Genomic DNA, 22,997 nt, shown 5'->3' on the forward strand with positions numbered 1-22,997 from the left:
CTGCATTTTTTAAGAAATCATCTTCTTCACAGAGAAAATGGGAATGAAAGTGGTCTAGAAAGGATAGATTTCCTCTCAACTCTTGAGAGGTTTGAAGTTTATGCCATTCCTGCAATGAGAAAAAGGAAACTAATTCCTTTGTAGCTAATGATTCCAATTTTAAGTTTAATAATGTATCATATAATATTTAAGAAAAAAAAGAGAGGAAAGTATTTGAGAGAAGACACAATTGGCTTGTAGAAGCAAGGGGTCAGGAGCTAGGAGCAGGATTTTTCTGTTGCCCAGAAAGAGTGTTCCCTGTGTTAGAGAGAATAAAGTGATCTATCGTACCCCAGGTAGGAGTAAGACTCCAGAAGGAACCACTGATGTCACCATCATAGAAATCCATGTCCCAAATATGGCCAAGAAAGTTGCAAAGGAGTATCTGTATATTCACAGAGACTGTGTAGACAAGGACAAAGGCCAACTCAGCTCCGCACCAATGGATGAATGATGACTAAAGCAGCTTTCTCCTCTCCCTGACAGCCTCACAAGGTGTAAATCTTCAGCACTAATGGCAGGCAAACCTCAAAAATGACTGATGTGAAACCCAGCAAATTTAGTTTCAAAGTTGAAACTAAAATTATGGGTAGTAAGTAAATAAGTACATCCTACATGCCCAAACAAATGGCTGAGATTTATGTCTATTAATTTAGAAAATTAGCTAAAATTAAATTAAAGTAAAATTTAAAATTTAGCACCTTACCATTGCTCTCCTGCAATATAAGAAGATCTTCATAAAATGATCCAATATACCCAAATTTGCAGCTCGATCCTTTTCTTTAGCACTAAGACCTGACTGAGAGTCTGAGTCATTAAATGTTTGTGTCTTGGATACATTTTCATCACTCATTCTGGAATTAATAAATGTGGAAAATTCTTCAGCATCTACAGTACAAAAATAAAGTATCACATTATTGGAAGCAGAAAGTTCCAGAAGACATAAGTGATAAGCATCAAATGAGTAATTAAGATAAGAAATGCTATATAAATTTGGAGGAAGGATGGGATTATCATGGACACAATGAACCAAGGAAAGTTTCTAGAGAAGGAGGAGTCCAGATTAGGTCTTAAAGGGTGAACATGGTTTAGCTATGCAAAAAGACTATGAAGAACATCATTCTGGGCAAGAGTAACAGCCAAGGGAACAACGCAGAGGCAGGAATGTCATGTTTTCTAAGGGACCAATCATAGAATCCCACTTAATTTCCTTAATTTCTCCCTAAATAGTCTATTCCCAGGACATATACACTAGAAGGTGAGTAGCATTTCCTGGAGTTAGAAAGTACAGCAAACATGTCCATGCATTATCTTAATGGTGTGATATAAAAACACAGATTTCTCCTACCACAAATCTTCTTTTAGAACTTTGCATTAATTAATAAGTTTCAATAGCACAGTATTCTGTTGGTGATTTCATGGGAGGTCTTAGGCAGGTAGTTTAAAAAAAAAAACCCTCAAGGGGCGCCTGGGTGGCTCAGTGGGTTAAGCCGCTGCCTTCGGCTCAGGTCATGATCTCAGGGTCCTGGGATCGAGTCCCACATCAGGCTCTCTGCTCAGTAGGGAGCCTGCTTCCCTATCTCTCTCTCTCTCTCTGGCTGCCTCTCCGTCTACTTGTGATTTCTCTCTGTCAAATTAATAAATAAAAGCTTTAAAAAAAAACCCTCAAGAAGCTATATATTACTATCTACTTATAAAACATGGACTCTGTGTCAAGGGAATTTACTTTCAAATACTTCAATATTCATATATAATGTGAAGGTATCAGTTAAATCTAATCTACACCCTAGAAGAAATCAGAAGGCATACCAATTACCTCAAATATAAATCAACACTCTGTGGCAATTAAAACAGCAAATGAAGTATCCTGATCAGCAGTAAGTTATATAGCACTTAAAATACCATTACTAAAAATCTACATAAGAGCGTTTGTAATAGTATGAAGATATTAGAAAGAAGTCTTTGTTTGTGAAATGAGTGGTATTCAAGATAGGTGATTGCTAAGAATAGTGTCATCAGTTGTGGCACGCAGATCAAGAGGTCTTTTCTTTTGCATTTCTCCACCTCCCAGAGCAAGTCTCCTGTCACCTGAGAAGATGACAAGAATACAGGTTCGTCCTGCCATTCAAACAAATATTACTGCATTCACCTGGGAGTAAGCTTTCATGGAAGGTGCTAGTTGGAGATCCTAAGACAAGAGTAGACTCCCCTGAGTACAAAATCAGTACTATCAAATAGCTATAGGACTGTTTCCATGCCAGTTACATCAGTATGTGTGGTAGAATTTGTTCTGAAACTTACTTCTGCTAAAATATAACCCCAGATATCAAGTCTTCACCTATCTTGACAACAGGAGGCTACCAATATTTTTAAAACAACATTAGGGGTGCCTTGGTGGCTTAGTCGGTTAAGTGTCTGACTCTTTATTTCAGTCCAAGTCATGATCTCAGGGTTTTGAGATCGAGCCCAGCATGGAGCCTGATAAAGATTCTCTCTTCCTGGAGTGCCTGGGTGGTTCAGTGGGTTAAAGCCTCTGCCTTTGGCTCAGGTCATGATCTCAGGGTCCTGGGATCGAGCTCCGTATCAGGCTCTCTGCTTAGCAGGGAGCCTGCTTCCTTCTCTCTCTCTCTGCCTACTTGTGATATGTCTGCCAAATAAATAAATAAAATCTTAAAAAAAAAAAAAAGATTCTCTCTTTCTCTCCCTCTGCCCCTCCCCACCACTTTCTCCCTTTCTAAAAATAAATAAATACATACATACATACATACATAGATTTTATTTGGTGAACAGCCAAATGATGTAGGTTAGCCACTGGTTTAGGTTAGAAAACAACATATATATTTCCAAATACATACCATAAAAATACAGAAAATTCTTAAAAACTGAGAAAATAAGAAAATCCTACAAAATACCACAACTCAATTAAATTCCTGGGTCACTGGAAAATGATATGTGTGGAGTGTGTATATGTGTGTGTGCTCATGTGTGTGTTGTATCAGTGAAAAAAATATAGAAGCAATTTGATAGTATACATCATAATTTTTTTGTTTTACCTGATGGTAAGTTGGCCTTTCTTTTTCTAGCTGTATGAAGGAAATCAAGTATCACTTTATAATTTTCTAGAGTCAATTTCGTTGTTGGTAATACTGTTCCTGAATTATATAGTGAGAACATATTAGGATCACATGATCGGAAACTGCCAGGAGGAAAATATCATTAAAAAAAATATAAACAAAATTGATTTCAATCTGTCAAATACAATCTACTTTAATTTTTAAATTATTTGTGAGTTAGAGCTTCCAAATTTTGGATCATAACATATTCTTACACTTAACCAAAGCCAAACAATTTCCCATTAAATTTTAAAATTATACAATGTAACTTTGCTCTTAGGAATTTTAACGTCAATATCTATTTCCCTGAAAGGGCCTTCAAAAATGGGAATGATGATCTATATTCATTCTAAGGGCTCTGAAACAATAATTTATGTCAATTTAACCTGATTAAAACACAACTCAATGAAGATACCTACTATATAAAGCAATGTGTCCACAATCAATGTTACTTCTTTTATAAATTAAGGTCTAAGCAATAAATAATCCTCCACCAAAAATAAACAAATGCAAAAATATATGCATAAATAAATATTGAGTATGTTTTAATGGTTTTAGTAAAATTGAATTTAGCACCAAGTTACACTGATACAAATTTGGTCATTGTCTAATTGCTGTGCTATGAAGTAATCATGTCTGAATGGTCATGTATGATTGAAATTTCAGAGAATTCTTCTCAGTGTTCAGAGGACAGTTAGGAAGCCCATCTGATCTGAATCATTCTCCTCTCAGGGCTTCATGAATGGGTTACTTTGCCAAAAGCCTTCCCAGTTGGCCAGGCAATCTAACTACTTCTTAAATGCAAATCTGGTCTAGCCTGCCTAGGAAAGGGAACTATCTGGAGACATTTTAATGGAGGTTCAATCTGGTAATGATTTAACCAAAATTCTAATGAAAACAGAAACTCCTACCAAGTTTACCATGGATTTCACCTGCATATTTTGTCACTGGATTATTGAAATAAATACCTCTTAATTTGTAACCCTGTTACAGTCTTTCCTTCCTCCAATCCATTTGATACGTTGCTGTCAGAGAAATTTTTTATCATTGCCCTGCTCAAAAACCCTTAATAATCCACCACTGTATATAAATTAAAGTTCAGATTTAGTAGTTAAGACCCCCCAAGATCTGCTATGAATATTCTTTTATTTTTTTAATTATTTCACACTATTCCTTTTTATTTACCCTAGATTCTGGTCAGACCATTTCAGGTTCTCATCCTGTGTTTCCTACCTGGGCTCTAACTCATGTGCTTCCAACCACCTAGAATACCTCTTTCCCTATCTGCACATTTCTAAATCTTGCCTATTTATCAAGAACCAAGCCAAGTGGCCCTTCCCCATGAAATCTTTCCTGTGAGTTTCAGTCAGAGAAAAGCCTTTTCTCCATGAACAAAGAAGACTTTGTGTATACTTCACCTTATACCATTATTTACAGTTGTTTGTTAACACCCGTGATCCACCCTGTGAGACTCTATCTTGTATGTCCTGCTCATCTTTTCATGCTCACTTTGTCTACCTCAGGAACTTGTATCTAACAGGAGTTCAGCTGTATGTTTTTCTTTATGAAAGACTCTATTCCCCTTTTTAATGATTACATAGTAGTTCACATTATGTATTTATTTCTATTTTATCTCCCATAACACTTTACCCAAGGACACTCAAGAGCTCAACAGTGTCTTCTGAATTAATGATACAAAGTGTACATTGTATGAGAAAATACAATTTATGTTTATAGAGGCTTAAAATATACCTCAAAATGAAACAGCTTTGTCTAATACCTAATAACTATAGCTAATACACAATTAATATTAAATTTCTCTTGAAATGACACTATCTCCTTCACAGACATCTATACTAACAAACATATTCAAGATACGTGCAGATTAGTACTTCCTAAGTGCTTATATCCAGCACCTGTTTGGGGAAGATTCTGAGACAAGAAATTAAGTAATGTATCAATGATCAGTAAAGAAAGAAGCACTCTGTAAACCTTTTTAAGTTATTATCAACTTTGGATCCCTGAACATAACAAACAAAATCCATGCTCATGCTAAAAAAGTATCATTCACTGATAATATTCTATACCTGACCACTGGATGTGAAGGGCCAAATTTCATCTTTGTACGCTCCCCCAGCTTCGTTAAAAGAAGGTTGAAGTGCGCACTTGCCAGATACAGGTTCATCTGAGCTCTCCAGGGCATCTCCTCCAGAAATATTTGATGGAACCTCTTCCTTTTCACAAAATTTAGTATTATAGGATTCAAGTTATCCACCAGGAATCGATAAGCAAGTTTTCTAACATCAGTTCTCTTATTTCTGCCAAAGAGAAACAAGTTTTGAAATTACATAAGCTTCCAGATATTTGATAACAAACAATGATTCCAATTTGTATAAAATACACCAAGAATTCACTTGACTGCCCTTATGCAAATGTTTCTGGCTTATTCATCATTTCCTTGGCACTAAGAATGTTAAATAGGGCAGTAGAGAAGCCATGAAGATAAGCAGTAAGGACAAAGACACTATGTATTGCCTTCCATTCTCTATAATGTCTGTGTCCTAAGCTCCAATCAGACAGCTTTTCTTTTCCATAAACAAAAGGCCACTGAGATCAGACAATGGAATTATAACATAATGTTCACATTCATCCCCTTACTTCAATATGAAACAAGAAAATCATTTCTCTGTATTGTTCCTTAAGGAAAAAAAGCAATGGAGCAAAGTTTTTCCAACATTAGTTAGACTAGAGCAGAAATAAAATATCAATCAACTATAAATGAAATAATTTCATAAATCCATATTCAAGGAAGGAGTCAAGATGGTGGAGAAGTAGCAGGCTGAAGCAACATCAGATAGCAGGAGATCAGCTAGATAGCTTATCAAACCATTCCAAACACCTACAAATCCAACAGGAGATCAAAGAGAAAAAGAGCAGCAACTCTAGAAACAGAAAATCCACCACTTTCTGAAAGGTAGGACTGGTGGAGAAGTGAACCCAAAGCGACAGGAAGATAGACTGCAGGGGGAGGGGCCGGCTCCTGGCAAGAAGTGGAGCAATGGAGCACAAAATCAGAACTTTTAAAAATCTGCTCCACTGAGGGACATCACTCCAGAGGCTAAACCAGGGTGAAGCCCACGCAGGGACAGCGTGGTCTCAGGTCCCACAGGGTCATTGAAGGATCGGGGCTGTCTGAGTGTCACAGAGCTCACAAGTATTAGAGTGGGGAAGCCAGCTACCAAGAGGGAGCCAAAGAGTGAGCTCTCAACTCAGGGTTACCTTAAATTGTGATCCGTGGCACAGGCCACTGCTCTGTGAGCAGGGACCCCAAAAGATCTGGGGACACCCCCTTGGAAGAGCACAGGGATCTGTGGGGTTTGGAGACTCCAGGCGGGGCTGTATGCCAGAGACAGAGACCCTTCGTCACAGGCCGGGTGAGCTCGGAGTGCAGCTGGAGACCAGGGAGATGGGAGTGATTGAGCGATTTTTTCCAAGGGCGCACTGAGGAGTGGGGCCCCGAGCTCTGGGCTCCTCCGGGGCCGGAGATTGGGAGGCCGCCATTTTCATTCCCATCCTCCGGAACTCTACAGAAAGTGTTCAGGGAACAAAAGCTCCCAAAAGTGATCGTGAGCAATTCAACCTCGGGCAAAGACACTTGAGAATCACTACAACAGGCCCCTCCACAAGAAGATCAGCAAGAAATCCAGCCATGACCAAGTTTACTTACCAAGGAGAACAGCAGAATTCCAGAGGAAGAGAAAGCAAAGCATGGAATTCATGGCTTTCTCCCCATGATTCTTTAGCCTTGCAAAGTTAATTAATTTTTTTTAATTTTATATTTTTTCTTCAGCTAATTTTTTTTTTACTTTTACCCTTTCCTCTTTTAACATTTTTAACTAGGTGATCTTAACAATAACTTTCAAAAAAAATCCTTTTTGAACCTTCATTATTATAGTAATATTTTATCCTTCATTGTATCTAACTTTATTTTTTGTATACATAGGGTTATTTCTTCTAAAAATAATTTGGGATACAACTTCTAATAGATCAAATTATACCCTAAATCTAGCACAGGGCTTAATTCTAGTCTCCAGCCTGAGCAAATTCTCTCCACTTTCTTTTTCTTTATTCTCCCAACCAACTTATCTTATCAACTCCTTTTTCAGAAATTTAAAAAAAAATTTCATCTTTATAGTAATATTCCATCCCTTCATCATGTTTGCCCTTATATATGTTTTTCATTCTTTAAAATTGGGGGAGGTAGTTTCTTCTAAGAGACCAAAATATTCCCAAAATTAAGTGGGTGACCCTGTTCTATTCACCAGTCTAATATATAAATGTTCTTTTTTATACTTCTTTTAAAATTTTTTTTTCTCTGAAGTTCTTTTCACCCCTTTTCTTCCCCCCATGATTTGGGGTATCTTCTGATTTGGTTAAAGCACATTTTCCTGTGGTCTTTGCCACCTTTTTAGTATTTTATTTGCTCCTTCATATATTCTTATCTGGATAAAATGACAAGGCAGGAAAACTCACCACAAAAAAAAAAAAAAAAAAAGGAACAAGAGGCAGTACTGCAGGCCAGGGATCTAATCAATATGGACATTGGCAATGAGCCAGATCTAGAATTCAGAATAACGATTCTCAAGGTGCTAGCTGGACTCGAAAAAGGCATGGAAGATATTAGAGAAACACTTTCTGGAGAAATAAAAGAACTAAAATTTAACCAAGTTGAAATAAAAAAAGCTACTAATGAGGTACAATAGAAAATGGAGGCTCTTACTGCTAGGATAAATGAGGCAGAAGAGAGAATTAGTGATATAGAAGACCTAATGACAGAAAATAAAGAAGCTAAGCAAAAGAGAAACAAACAACTACTGGACCATGAGGGGAGAATTCGAAAGATAAGTGATACCATAAGACAAACCAACATTATAATAATTGGGATTCCAGAAGAAACAGAAAGAAAAAGGGAAGCAGAAGATATATTTTGGGGAATTACTGTAGAGAATTTCCCTAATACGGCAAAGGGAACAAGCATCAAAATCCAGGAGGCACAAAGAATCCACATCAAAATCAATAAGAATAGGTCCACACACTGTCATCTAACAGTAAAATTTACAAGTCTTAACGACAAAGAGAAAATCCTGAAATCAGCCCGGGACAAGAAGTCTGTAACATAAAAGGGTAAAAATAGTAGATTGGCAACAGACTTACCCACAGAGACCTGGCAGACAAGAAAGAACTGGCATGATATATTCAGAGCATTAGACGAGAAAAACATGCAGCTGAGAATACTATATCCAGCTAGGCTATTATTCAACATAGAAGGAGAGATAAAAAGCTTCCAGGACAAACAAACACTAAAAGAATTTGTAAATACCAAACAGGCTCTACAGGAAATATTGAAAGGGGTCCTCTAAGAAAAGAGAGAGCCTAAAAGTAGTAGATCAGAAAGGAACAGAGACAATATGCAGTAATAGACACCTTACAGGCAATACAATGACACTAAATTCATATCTTTCAATAGTTACCCTGAATGTAAATGGGCTAAATGCCCAATCAAAAGACAGAGGGTATCAGAATGGATAAAAAAAACAAAACCCATCAATATGGTCTCTACAAGAAACTCATTTTAGAGCCAAAGACATCTCCAGATTTAAAGTGAGGGGGTGGAAAACTATTTACCATGCTAATGGACATCAAAAGAAAGCTGGGGTGGCAATCCTTATATCAGATCAATTAGATTTTAAGCCAAAGACTATAATAAGAGATGAGGAAGGACACTATATCATACTCAAAGGGTCTGTCCAACAAGAAGATCTAACAATTTTAAATATCTATGCCCCTAACATGGGAGCAGCCAACTATGTAAAACAATTAATAACAAAATCAAAGAAATATATCGACAATAATACAATAATAGTAGGGGACTTTAAGAACCCCCTCACTGAAATGGACAGATCATCCAAGCAAAAGATCAACAAGGAAATAAAGGCCTTAAATGACACACTGGACCAGATGGACATAACAGATATATTCAGAACATTCCATCCCAAAGCAACAGAATACACATTCTTCCCTACTGCACATGGAACATTCTCTAGGATAGATCACATCCTGGGTCACAAATTGGGTCTCAACTGGTACCAAATGATTGGGATCACTCCCTGCATATTTTCAGACCACAATGCTCTGAAACTAGAACTCACACAAGAGGAAAGGTGGAAAGAACTCAAATACATGGAGGCTAAAGAGCATCCTACTAAAGAATGAATGGGTCAACCAGCAAATTAAAGATGAATTGAAAAAATTCATGGAGACAAATGATAATGGAAACACAACTGTTCAAAATCTGTGGGACACAGAAAGGCAGTCCTGAGAGGAAAATATACAGCGGTACAAGCCTTTCTTAAGAAACTAGAAAGGTCTCAAAGACACAATCTAAACCTACACCTAAAGGAGCTAGAGAAAGAACAGCAAAGAAAGCCTAAACCCAGGAGGAGAAAAAATAATAAAGATCAGGGCAGAAATCAGTGAAACAGAAACCAAAAGAACAGTAGAAGAAATCAACGAAACGAGGAACTGGTTCTTTGAAAGAATTAATAAGATTGATAAACCCCTGGCCAGACTTATAAAAAAGAAAAGAGAAAGGACCCAAATTAATAAAATCATGAATGAAAGAAGAGAGATCACAACCAACACCAACGAAATAAAATCATCTTAAGAACGTATTATAAGCAACTATACACCAGCAAATTTGACAATCTGGGAACAATGGTTGCATTCCTAGAGACATATAAACTACCAAAATGGAACCAGGAAGAAATACAGAACCGAACAGACCCATAACCAGTAAGGATATTGAAGCAGTCATCAAAATATCTCCCAACAAACAAGAGCCCAGGGACAAATGGCTTCCCAGAGGAATTCTACCAAACATTTAAAGAAGAATTAATACCTATTTTTCTGAAACTGTTCTAAAAAATAGAAATGGAAGGAGAACTTCCGAACTCATTTTATGAGGCCAGCATTACCGTGATCCCAAAACCAGACAAAGACTCCATCAAAAAGGAGAATTACAGACCAATATCCTTGATGAACACAGATGCAAATATTTTCACCAAAATACTAGCCAATAGGATCCAACAGTACATTAAAAGGATTATTCACCATGACCAAGTGGGATTTACTCCAGGGCTGCAAGGTTGGTTCAACATCCGCAAATCAATCAATGTGATACAATACATTAATAAAAGAAAGAACAAGAACCATATGACACTCTCTCTCAATAGATGCTGAAAAAGCATTTGACAAAGTACAGCATCCTTTCATGATCAAAACTTTGCAAAGTATAGGGGTAAAGGATACATACCTCAATATCATCAAAGCCATCTATGAAAAATCCACTGCAGATATCATTCTCAATGGAGAAAAACTGAGAGCTTTTCCCCTAAAGTCAGGAACATGGCAAGGATGTCCATTATCACCACTGCTATTCAACATAGTACTAGAAGTCCTAGCCTCAGCTATCAGACAACAAAAAGAAATTAAAGGCATCCAAATCAGCAAAGAAGAAGTCAAACTATCACTCTTTGCAGATGATATGATACTATGTGTGGAAAACCCAAAAGAATCCACCCCAAATCTTCTAGAACTTGTACAGGAATTCAGTAAAGTGTCAGGATATAGAATCAATGCACAGAAATCAGTTGCATTTCTTTACACCAGCAACAAGACAGCAACAAGACAGAAGAAAGAGAAATTAAGGAGTCAATCACATTTACAACTGCACCCCAATCCATAAGATACCTAGGCATAAACCTAACCAAAAAGGCAAAGAATCTATACTCAGAATACTATAAAGTACTCATGAAAGAAATTGAGGAAGGCACAAAGAAATGGAAAAATGTTCCGTGCTCATGGATTGGAAGAATAAATATTGTGAAAATGTCTATGCTACATACAGCAGTCTACACATTTAATGCAATCCCTATCAAAATCCCATTCATTTTTTTCAAAGAAATGGAACAAATAATCCTAAAATTTATATGGAACCAGAAAAGACCTTGAATAGCCAGAAGAATATTGAAAAAGAAAGCCAAAGTTGGTAGCATCACAATTCCAGACTTGAAGCTCTATTACAAAGCTGTCATCATCAAGACAGTATGGTACTGGCAAAAAAACAGACACATAGATCAATGGAACAGCATAGAACCCAGAATTGGACCCTTAACTCTTTGGTCAACTAATCTTCGACAAAGCAGGAAAGAATGTTCAGTGGAAACAAGACAGTCCTTGAACAAATGGTGTTGGAAACATTGGACAGCAACATGCAGAAGAATGAAACTGGACCATTTCCTTACACCACACACAAAAATAGACTCAAAATTGATGAAAGACCTCAGTATGAGACAGGAATCCATCAAAATCCTTGAGGAGAACACAGATAGCAACCTCTTCGACCTCAGCCACAGCAACTTCTTCCTAGAAACATCGCCCACGGCAAGGAAGCAAGGCCAAAACTGAACTACTAGGACTTCATCAAGATCAAAAGCTTTTGCACAGCAAAGGAAACAGTCAACAAAACCAAAAGACAACTGACAGAATGGGAGAAGATATTTGCAAACGACATATCAGATAAAGGGCTAGTATCCAAAATCTATAAAGAACTTACCAAACTCAACAACGAAAGAACAAATAATCCAATCCAGAAATGGGCAAAAGACATGGACAGACATTTCTGCAAAGAAGACATCCAGTTGGCCAACAGACACATGAATGCTCCACATCGCTCACCATCAGGGAAATACAAATCAAAACCACAGTGAGATACCACCCTACACCAGTCGGAATGGCTAAAATTAATAAGTCAGGAAATGACAGATGCTGAAAGAATGCGGAGAAAGGGGAACCCTCCTACACTGTTGGTGGGAATACAAGCTGGTGCAACCACTCTGGAAAACAGCACGGAGGTTCCTCAAAAAGTTGAAAACAGAGCTACGCTATGACCCAGCAACTGCACTACTGGTATTTACCCTAAAGATGCAAATGTAGTGATCCTAAGGGGCACGTGCACCCAAATGTTTATAGCAGCAATGTCCACAATAGCCGAACTATGGAAAGAACCTAGGTGTCTATCAAGAGATGAATTGATAAAGAAGATGTGGTCTATATATACAATGGAATACTATGCAGTCATCAAAAGAAATGAAATCTTGCCATTTGTGACAACATGGATGGAACTATTGGGTATTGTGCTTAGTGAAATAAGTCAATCGGAGAAAGACAACTATCATATGCTCTCCCTGATATGAGGGAGTTGAGAGGCAGCTTGTGGGGTTTGGGGGGTAGGAAAAGAATAAATGAAACAAGATGGGATCAGGAGGGAGACAAACCATAAGAGATTCTTAATCTCACAAAACAAACTGAGGGTTGCCGCAGGGAGGGTGGTAGGGAGAGGGTGGTGGGGTTATGGACATTAGGGAGGGTATTTGCTATGGTGAGTGCCGTGAAGTGTCTAAACCTGGTGATTCACAGACCTGTACACCTGGGGCTAATAATACAATTTTTAAAAAATCCATATTCAATATACTCTGAAAAAAACTAGTATTTTAAAATTTAGCTAGTAGTTCATATCTTAAGTGTAGCATAAATTCAATTTGTTTAAAATTATTCCTATCGAAATCTCAAAGTCATCCAACTATTTTTATAGTTGTGTAGTTGTTTACATGGCATGATATATTTCTTCGAAGTACCTCTCTCCTTTTTTTTTTATGTGGACATTGCTACTGTCTCATTGGTCAGCACCATTCTGTCTGATTTATATTGGAGAAAGGAAAAAGAATCTCAATTGGTAAGTGAGAGTATCTTGCTCATTTAATAGATAATATGTCTAAATCTGACACAACACACACACACATATACATACACACACACACACACACGAAAAGGAAAGGAAGGTGGATGGAAGGTCAAGTATCCCCAAAAGGTCCAGGAGAGTTTGACAGGACTAGCCACATCTTTCCTCACTGAAGGTGAGAGTCCAGGGAGAGCAGTGACAGAGGAGAGCCTTCTTCTATGTATCTTGTCAAGATAGTAACAGACTCCAGGGGGTCTGGAAGGGAGCAAGAGCCAGCCCAAAGGGTAGAGAATGCTGCTTCTTTTACCTGAGTAGTTCCTACTGTGCAGGGTACTCCATGAGTAGCTCTGTCTCTATGAGCCACAGATGTGAGCAGACCCAGCAGCCAGAGAGGAAACTCAGGAGGGACAGTCAACATAAATAAATGCTCAGTGATACGGAACCATAAGAAGAAGATAGAAACATGAATTAGGAAAATATTAAGGAATCCAGACATTATCATCTGTATATTCTAGCTTAAACAAATAAGTTAATATATTGACCTTAATGGAAACAGGATTCTTACAATTATAAAAAAAAATTACAATTAGGGAAAGAGAAAACATTGGAAAGTATCTTGTGGTATGGAACTGAAAATGGATGTATCTGTACATCCATTACAAATGGATATATTGTACCTTACAATTTTAAATAGATACATAGATCTATTTAGATGGACATAGATATTTCCTAGTATTGTCTATTGAAAGGACCTAGAAGCAAAGAAATCTCAGTAGTCTCCAGAACTTAGATTCCAAATACTACTTCCACTAAAAGGAATCAACTGTTTCCAGGGCCAGGACAGGGAAGGTACAAGATGAACATCTTAAGGTAATAGGAAGAAGCTCAAAAAAAAGATGGTGACATATCAAAAAGACTAAGGAGCTAGGCTGAAAGGGCTCCTAATGGCCAAATCTGGAAAAATTTGAGACTCAAATAATAATGTTGATTTGATAAAGGATATCTACAAAAAAAAAAAACCTACCACAAATATAATTCTTAATGATAAAATGTTGAAAGCCTGAAAGCTTTTTCTCTGAAATGGGAATCAGACAAAGATATCCACTAACATCATTTCTTTCAGCACTGAAATAGCAGGCTTAGCAAGAACAAAAACAAGAAAAAGGAAGTACGGAAGGGGAAATACAAGGATTGAAAATTAAGAAGTAAAACAGCTGTCTATCATAAATAATATGATTGTATATTTATAAAACCCAAAATAACCTAGAGTTAAGGTATTAGAATTAATCAGCGAATTTATTAAGCCCATGGAAGACAAAGTCAATATACAAAAAATAGCTCTATTTCTACATACCAGCAATAAACAATTACAAACTAAATTCTAAAGAGATAGTTCTAGTAACTTAAAAAATACCTAGGAATTAATCAAAGCAAAGATGTGCAATACCTAGTCACAGAAAATAGAAAATATAAGGATAATTTTAAATTATGTAGAACTAAATGAGAATAAAAACACTACTATATACTAAGAATTGTAAGTTATAGTTAAAATAGTGATAAGAAACATTTTAGACTTCAATGTTTTCTGATTCAGAACAATTCCAACCAAATTTCCAACAAGTTTTTTGTATTTCCAAATTATCACATAATTTCTACTTTTCCCCATGAATTATTTCTAAATGTCTATTTAAGACTTTCAAATGTATAGGATCTTTATGGTTCTATCTTTTCAAAAATTGGTCTCTATTGTAATCGATTACAGTAAAATGTGGTTTGTATGAATCCAATGTTTGAAATTTTTTGAGATTTGCTTTATAGTCAATACTATAAATGTTCTATGTGCTTTAAAAAATAAATGCTTTTTTAAAAAATCCTCTAAAAATAGGCATTTTCTAGTTGTTGGCTATTCAAGACATTTTTCCTCCAAAATTTAGAACCAGCTTGCCCATGTCCATCAAGATAATCCTAAAATTAAATGAGGTAAGCATCCTACAACTGTGCATACTCCTAGTGAAATATCTGTTCATGTTTTTTTATCATTTTTTTACAATTTTAAGTGTCTTTTGCTCATTTTCTAATTGGACTGTTTGTTTTTATTATTCTTTTGAATTTTGAGAGATCTTTATATATTCCAGATATAAGGTCTTTCTTGCAAATACTTCCCAGTAGGTAGCTTATGTTTTCATCCTTTTCACAGGTTCTTTGACAGAGCAAAAGTTTTAAATTTTGATGAGGCCTGAGGTTGTATGGTAAGCATATGTTTAATTTTATAAGAAATCCCACAGTCTTTTCCAGAGTGGCTGCATCTTTTCACATTCCCACCAGCACTCTATGCATGACCCAGTTTTAGCCTTACCACTATTTTTCATTTTATCCATTAAAGTAAGTTTTAGTGATACCTTGTGGCTTTAATTTGGGTTTCTCTAATGGCTAATGATACTGAACATCTTTTTATGTGTTTATTTGCCATCTGTATATAAGCAAAACTTTCAATATCTCTTTACAATATGACCATCCACACAGAAAACTTGTATCTATGAATAAATTATCAAGCCTATAGAAGATTGAATTGTTTACAAAACAATTAAGTTCTTTTTTTTTTTTAAAGATTTTATTTATTTATTTTACAGAGAGAAATCACAAGTAGATGGAGAGGCAGGCAGAGAGAGAGAGAGAGAGAGGGAAGCAGGCTCCCTGCTGAGCAGAGAGCCCGATGCAGGGCTCGATCCCAGGACCCTGAGATCATGACCTGAGCCGAAGGCAGCGGCTTAACCCACTAAGCCACCCAGGCGCCCCACAAAACAATTAAGTTCTTATACAAAAGAATAGAAGCATTCAAAAATGTAATTTTAAAACACCATTACATTAATACCAAAAAGCACTTATTTGATGCGGTTAATGAAAGATATATAACATCTTTAAAAGTATAGCTACATCATATAAAGTATCATAAAAATTTATTGAAAGACTTAAGTATATGGTCTGTATACTAATAGAAAGAATCAATACTTGGGGGAGGGCTTCTAAAACCAATTATATAGTCAATTATATCTCTGTCAAAATCATGAGTTTTTTGTGTTACCTGATGAAATACTCTGTGGAAGTATTCCAAAATACTCTGTGGAAGAATATCCAAGATTTATGTGAACACGGTGAAGAGACTTATTCTATCAGATAACAAGAATCAATTTAATGCCAGAGTAAGTGTGATGGTATGATACTGAACCACAAAAAGATTAAACAGACTAGGATAGAAAAGAGATCTCAAAACTATACATATGAAAATTTGCTAAATGACAAAATGACAGTGGAGAATAAACAACTTGATAAATGCCTAATAATGACTACTTGGTAAATGGGGCTAGCCAGCGGGGTACCTATAACAAAACTACAAGAGATGGGGAGGGGGACTATTCTTCTCACAATTCAAAGAAATAAAATACAGTTAGATGAAACTCCTAAATCTGGGCACGTGGGTATCTCAGTCAGTTAAGCAACTGCCTTCAGCTCTTCAGCTCAACTAATGATCTCAGGGTCTAGGATTGAGCCCCACATCAGGCTCTGCTCAGTGAAGAGCCTGCTTCTCCCTCTCCTCCATCCCTCCCCACTGCTTGTGCACTCTCTTTCTCTCTCTCAAATAAATAAATAAAATCTTAAAAAGAAAAAGAAACTCCTAAATGTGAAAATCTAAAATTTAAATTCACAAAAATACCTTTACTATCTTGTTCAAATACAACAAAGAGAAATGGTAAAACATTTTGTTTCACTAACAGTTATAACTTTTGATTAAGAAAGAAAATCTTTAAAATATGAATAGATGAGTCACAAACTGGGAAAAGCAATAGTATTCAAACTTCTAAAAATACATGAGAAAACAAAAGAAGTTTTAAAATGTACAAAGGTTTTAAACAAGCAGTGCTGAGAACAGAAAAACACTAGGATCTAATAAAAACATGAAAAGATGCCTAACCTCATTAGTAATCAAATAAATAAAAATTAAAATAATAATGACATAAAATTTCACAACTCCACAGTCCATAAAAATTCAAAAATTTGATAATACTATCAAGTGTTGAAAATGGAAACTTGACACATGACTAACAGAAATTTAAGAGCAACTTAGCTATAACTAGTAATTTGAAAAATGTTCATATCTACATAATATGTTCATATCTACATGACTACACTCTCAGTCAATGAGAGATGAAGAATACAATAAATGAGATTAGAAACAGGTTTGATGAGGGGGCCTGGGTGGCTCAGTAGGTTAAGCCTCTGCCCTCAGCTCGGGTCATGATCCCAGGATGCTGGGATCAAGCCCCGCATCGGGCTCTCTGCTCAGCAAGGAACCTGCTTCCCCTACCCTCTGACTGCCTCTCTACCTACTTGTGATCTCTCTCTCTCTCTCTGTCAAATAAATAAATAAAATCTTTTTTAAAAATGCTATTTAAAAAAAAAAAGTTTTGATGCAATGAACATTAGGCTGGGAAAAAAAAAAAAAGAGGAATGAATTAGTGACCTAGAAGACAAAATAATGAAATACAATGAAGCTGAACAAAAGAGAGAAAGATGAATTATGCAACACAAGAATAAATTTAGGGAACTCAGTGACTCCATCACATGTAATAACATTCATATCATAGAAGTCTCAGAAGAAGAGAAAGAAAGGCTGGCAGCAGATTTATTTCAAGAAATAACAGCAGAAAACTTCCCTAATCTGATAAAGGAAACAGACCTCCAGGTCCAGGAGGCACAGAGAACCCCCAACAAAATCAACAAAAGCAGGCCGACACCAAGACATATTGTAATTGAATTTGCAGACTATAGTAATAAAGAAAAAAAACCTTAAAAGCAGCAAGATAAAAGAAGTCGTGAACTTACTCAGGAAAACCCATAAGGCTACCTGGAAATTTCTCAAAAGAAATTTGGCAAGCTAGAAGGGAGTGACATGATATATGCAAACTGCTGAATGAGAAAAATCTGCTCCCAAGAATACTCTATCCAGCAAGGCTACCATTCAGATTAGAAGGAGAAATAGTTTCCCAGACAAATGAAAATTAAAGGAGTTCATGACCACTAAACCAGCCCTGCAAGAAATATTAAAGGGAACTCTTTTGAGTGGAAAGGAGAGTCCAAAAGTGACAAAAACAAGCTAGGATCAGAGAAAGCCTCCAGAAATGACAAAAAAAGTAATAAAATGGCAATAACTCCATATCTATCAATAATTACTTTGCATGTACATGGACTGAACAAGACACATCTATATGCTAGCCATAAAAGACTCATCTGAGATCTAAAGACATATGCAGATTGAAAGTGAGGGGGTGAAGAAACATTTATCATGCAATTGAATACCAGAAGAAAGTCAGAGTAGCAATACTTATGTCAGAAAATTAGACTTTCTGTTCTTGTATTATTTTTATCCTGCTTTGGTATTTCGGGTAGTACTGGCCTCATGCAATGATTCTGAATGTGTTCCCTCTATTCCATTATTTGTAAAATTTTGATAAAGTTTGTCATTAATTATTTTTCTTAAATGCTTGGTAGATTCACCAATGAAACAAGGTGATCTAGAGCTTTTCTGTGCTGGGAGATTTTTTATTCCTAATTCAACTTTAATTCTTGTTATTGATCTAAGAAGATGTTCTACTTCAAGATTCATGATTCAATCTTGATAACTTGTTTGTTTTTAGGATTATCTGGGTTTTTTCCTAAATTACTTGATTTGTTAATATACAATTGTTTCTAGTAATCTGTTACCATACTATGTATTTTTGTGGTTATCTGTTCTATTTTTTTCTCTTCCATTTCTTATTTTGTTTTGTTTTTTGTTTTGTTTTTTTTTTTTTAGATTTTTTTTATTTATTTGACACAGAGATAGAGATCACAAGTAGGCAGAGAGGCAGTAAGAAAGAGAGGGGGAAGCAGGCTCAGCGCTGAGCAGGGCTCGATGCAGGACCCTGAGATCATGACCTGAGTCAAAGGCAGAGGCTTAACCCTCTGAGCCACCCCGGTGCCCACCCTTATTTTGCTTTTTGAGACTGAGGCTTCTCTCTTTTTCCTTAGTTGATGTAATTAGAGCATTGTCAATTTTGAGGTTTTTTATTTTTTGTTTTTGGATCTTTTTTGGAAAAACTGGTCATTACTTTCAATATTATGTTATTGCTTATTCTGGTCTCTATTTTATTTATTTCTCATTTTTCTTTGTTATTTTCTTCCTCTACTAAATTTCAGCCAAGTTTCTTCTTTTTCTAGTTCTTTGTGGTATAATATTGTATATTTGAACTTGTTTTCTTAATATAAGCATTTATAGCATAAAAAATTATAATTTAAATAAAGAAAATGAATAAACAGATAGTAGGCAAATGCAAAGTGAGAGTGGCTCTATTAATATGTACATGTTGCTCTTAAAATTGAAATCATTAAACAGATAAAGAAAGACATTCTATGTATATAATAAAGATAATATATATAAAAGAATATTTAAGAATTATAAGTTCATACTCATAAAAATAGAAGCTAAACATTTACCATGGTAAGTTTTATGGTTTCAGTTCTTTTGGACAAGAACTTAAGGACCACAAATAATGCAAAGTAATTTATGAACTGGTCTTTTAACCACCCTATCAAAACTACTCCTGCCATCACTTCCACCCAAGGCCAGTTAATCTATAACATATCATCCTGTTCACTTAGTTTACAAAATGTACCACAATTTTAAACTGTCTTGTTTATTTGTCTGTTTACTTATTTATTGTGCTCCTGTCATTAGTATGTAAGTTCCCCAAGGGCAGTGATCTTATCTATTTAGTCCACCATTATATCCCTCATTCTGAAAATAATGCCAATGACACAGTAACATTTACTGAATTAATTAATCAGTTAATACCTTTCATGTTCCACCATTTCAGAAACAGATGGATTTTTGGAAAAAAATTCTCTTAGAGTTTCATTTCTTTTACTTCTTTTCCTTGGCAACAGTTCTGCAGTCTTAATATGAGAGATGACAAAAATGTTACAAATTAAAGCTAAACTCTAAACACAATATTATAATTTACTCATACTCTAATGCTTATCTCTTGACATTGAAATACAGTGATTTCTTTATACCGCTCAATTAAAATTACTATCAAAAGAAACAAAAAAATATGATTATAAAAATAACCATGTGATAACTTAAGAATTATAATGTACTGGGACACCTGGGTGGCCTAGTCAGTTAAGTGTCCAACTCTTGATTTGGGTTCAGATTATGATCTCAAAGTTGTTAAGATCAAGCCCCATGTCAGGCTCCAAGTGTAGCCTGCTTAAGTAAGATTCTCTCTCTCCCTCTGCTCCTCCTCCCTCCCACTTATACACACATGCCAGCGCTCTCTTTTTCTCTTTCTCTCAAAAAAAAAAGTAAAGAAAAAGAATTATAATGTTCTATATAATAATAAAATTATTCATTGATTTTCCTTATTTCATATTATAATAAATTATAATGTAGCTAATCATCTTTAGATATGTGAATCTCTTATTTCATTAACTTAAAATTCAAAACTCATAAGAAACTTACTCTTCCAATTTCCATTACTGCAGCTTTGAACTTCTTAAAAGATTTGGTTGTCTTTTTACATAGAACATTATCCTTATATTTCATTTTTCTTATTCCAAGTAGGGACTCATTCCTCCTGATATAAAAAAACAAAGTCAGTTAAAAGGATCTGTAAGAATTTGCAAAACTATACCAAAACAATAAATCTTTAATGAATGTTGTCACTGAAATTATAGGGAAGGATATCTAAAATTGTTTGTGTCTCATGCATAAATTAGATTGTGATATTCCTGAACATCAAGGAATAGCTGGCCTCTTGAAAGAACAAAATGTAAATCATACCACAAGATGTGATGAGAGCTGATGTGTGACATAGGAAAAACAGAACTGGATTGAAAATAAAACAACATGAACATGTCCCTTCAAAACAGAAAAGATAATTATGTAAGAGTGACCTTGGACAAGCTATCTTGCTTGCAACAGATTTCAGTCTCTTTGGTTCCATAATGTCCAGGCTCCTAGCCACTATTGCTTTCTGGATACCAACAGGTCCTAAGCATTTTATCTGACTTTTCTCTTCCCCTAATCATTTATTGAAGTTCTTAGTCTCATTTTTTCAATCTGCCATGGACCCCTATGATAATTCTTCAAGTACTGTTAAATCTCTTATTATCCCTCCTTCTACTCATACTTATTTTCCCTGCAACTTATATATTTTCTAAAAATTATATTTCTTTGAGTAAGTACTTGCCAATTTCAGCAAAATCCTGCTATAATTGGGATGCCCGGGTGGCTCAGCTGGTTAAGTGGCTAGGAGCCTGGACAAGTCAGTTAAACAACCAACTCTCAGTTTGGGCTCAGGTCATAATCTCAGGGTCCTGGGATTGAGCACCAAGTCAGCACAGAGTCAAATTGTCCCTCTCCCTCCTTCCCATTCTTTCCTCCACAGGCATTCTCATTCTCAAGTAAATAAATAAAATCTTAAAAAAAAAAAAAAAAACCCCGCCTATCACATGATAACTGAGATCCAAAACTTTAAAGGGAATAAAATGTAGGGTCACATCAATAGAAGGCTAATGAAATGACTGGGTGAGTTGGGATAGCTAGTTACATGGTTTGGGGTTCCAAATCTATCTTAGTCTTCAATTTTGATGATGATCATCCTGGATCCTGTGGTTGGTTAGGACTCCAGAGCAGCTGCAGCAATTCCAAGTGTCCCCAGCTAATTAGCATTCATTTCGGCAAATGTTTAGTCTGCCTGAACTAAGAAGCTTAGACCAACGACCACGGGGAGATGGGGATCCACCTTCCGCAACTTGCACTTTGATAACTGGTTGCCTGCCATTTCCTAAGCAGGTTGGTCTCTTCCCTACCTCCTGAATCTCCCAACCCCCAGAAAGCTTGAGCTGGTTGCTGTTATTGCCTAAAGAGATGCAAAGGAGAGGAGGTCACAAATAAACACTTGCCATCCTGCTATCTTCTCAACATTCACTTCCATGCTCTGAAGAACTTTCACGCCTTAAACAATTAAACTCCTCCACTTCTCAACCTCTTCACAGAATGCTTCCTCCTAGCTTTTTATTTTGTTTATGGCATGTTATTAAAAATGTTATTTTAAAATTTCTATGTAGTCAATGCTATCGATCTTTGATTTCATGCCTTATTCTTTGTATTGATTACTTATATTACTATCTGTTTCTAACGTGAAACTTGGATTCCAATAGCTGTCTACTTATTATTTCACAAACAGAACTCTGTTATACGTTATCTGGTAATACAAATCTCTTCTGCTTTTTCATTTTTTGAATTTTTTTTATTATTCTACACAATTCCATAAAGCTAACATGATTGGAATTACATTAAATCAACAAATTAATTTGAAGATAATAGAAATTACAGTAGTCCATCTGCCCATCAAGAAATGCACTATATCCCCATTTATCCAAGTCATTTTAAAAAATATCTCTTAGTAAAAATGTTTGGTCTTCTTTTATTAGCCTAAGTCCCCTCACAAATCCTGATAAATTTAATCCCATGCTTCATAGAAATGGGATCTTCTTTCCGTTATACTTTCTAGTTGATACGGGAAAGCTATTGGTTTTGTAGCTAGCTAGAATCCTATGGAGTTCTATTATTATTTCTGATAGTTGTCAGTTAATTAGCTTAAGTTTAAAAAATAATTATTTGCAAATACCAATATTTTTTTCTCCCTTTCAGAGTATTTCACTGTGGAATTCATTTGATAAACATTTTTGAGACCCTATTATGTGATAATCACATGAATTCTAATCCTAAATTCTATTTCTTATTTTAATGCATAGGCAAGAATTTTCAGAACAATATTAAGTGATAGAGGGAATAATAAATTTCCTTCTTATAAAGCTTATTTTAAGAGAAACTATTCTTCTAATCCTAATTTGCCAAGAATGGTTGTTGAATTTCACCAAAT

General features: G+C 35.7%; 1 protein-coding gene across 3 annotated transcripts in view; it reads right to left on the reverse strand.

Moving 5' to 3' along the window:
• Positions 1 to 22,997, reverse strand: part of CFAP54 (cilia and flagella associated protein 54) — a 325,575-nt gene that overhangs the window by 158,682 nt on the left and 143,896 nt on the right. For all 3 annotated transcript variants that reach the window (XM_032346701.1, XM_032346702.1, XM_032346700.1), the window contains exons 31-35: positions 20,570 to 20,684; positions 19,901 to 20,001; positions 5,240 to 5,470; positions 3,093 to 3,235; positions 746 to 927 (exon numbers count right to left, since the gene is read on the reverse strand). In XM_032346701.1, coding sequence (XP_032202592.1) covers positions 746 to 927; positions 3,093 to 3,235; positions 5,240 to 5,470; positions 19,901 to 20,001; positions 20,570 to 20,684 — 772 coding nt within the window. The remainder of the gene's footprint in view (positions 1 to 745; positions 928 to 3,092; positions 3,236 to 5,239; positions 5,471 to 19,900; positions 20,002 to 20,569; positions 20,685 to 22,997) is intronic.

Source organism: Mustela erminea, chromosome 6 (assembly GCF_009829155.1).
Source record: "Mustela erminea isolate mMusErm1 chromosome 6, mMusErm1.Pri, whole genome shotgun sequence".
In the NCBI taxonomy this organism is placed as follows: domain Eukaryota; kingdom Metazoa; phylum Chordata; class Mammalia; order Carnivora; family Mustelidae; genus Mustela; species Mustela erminea.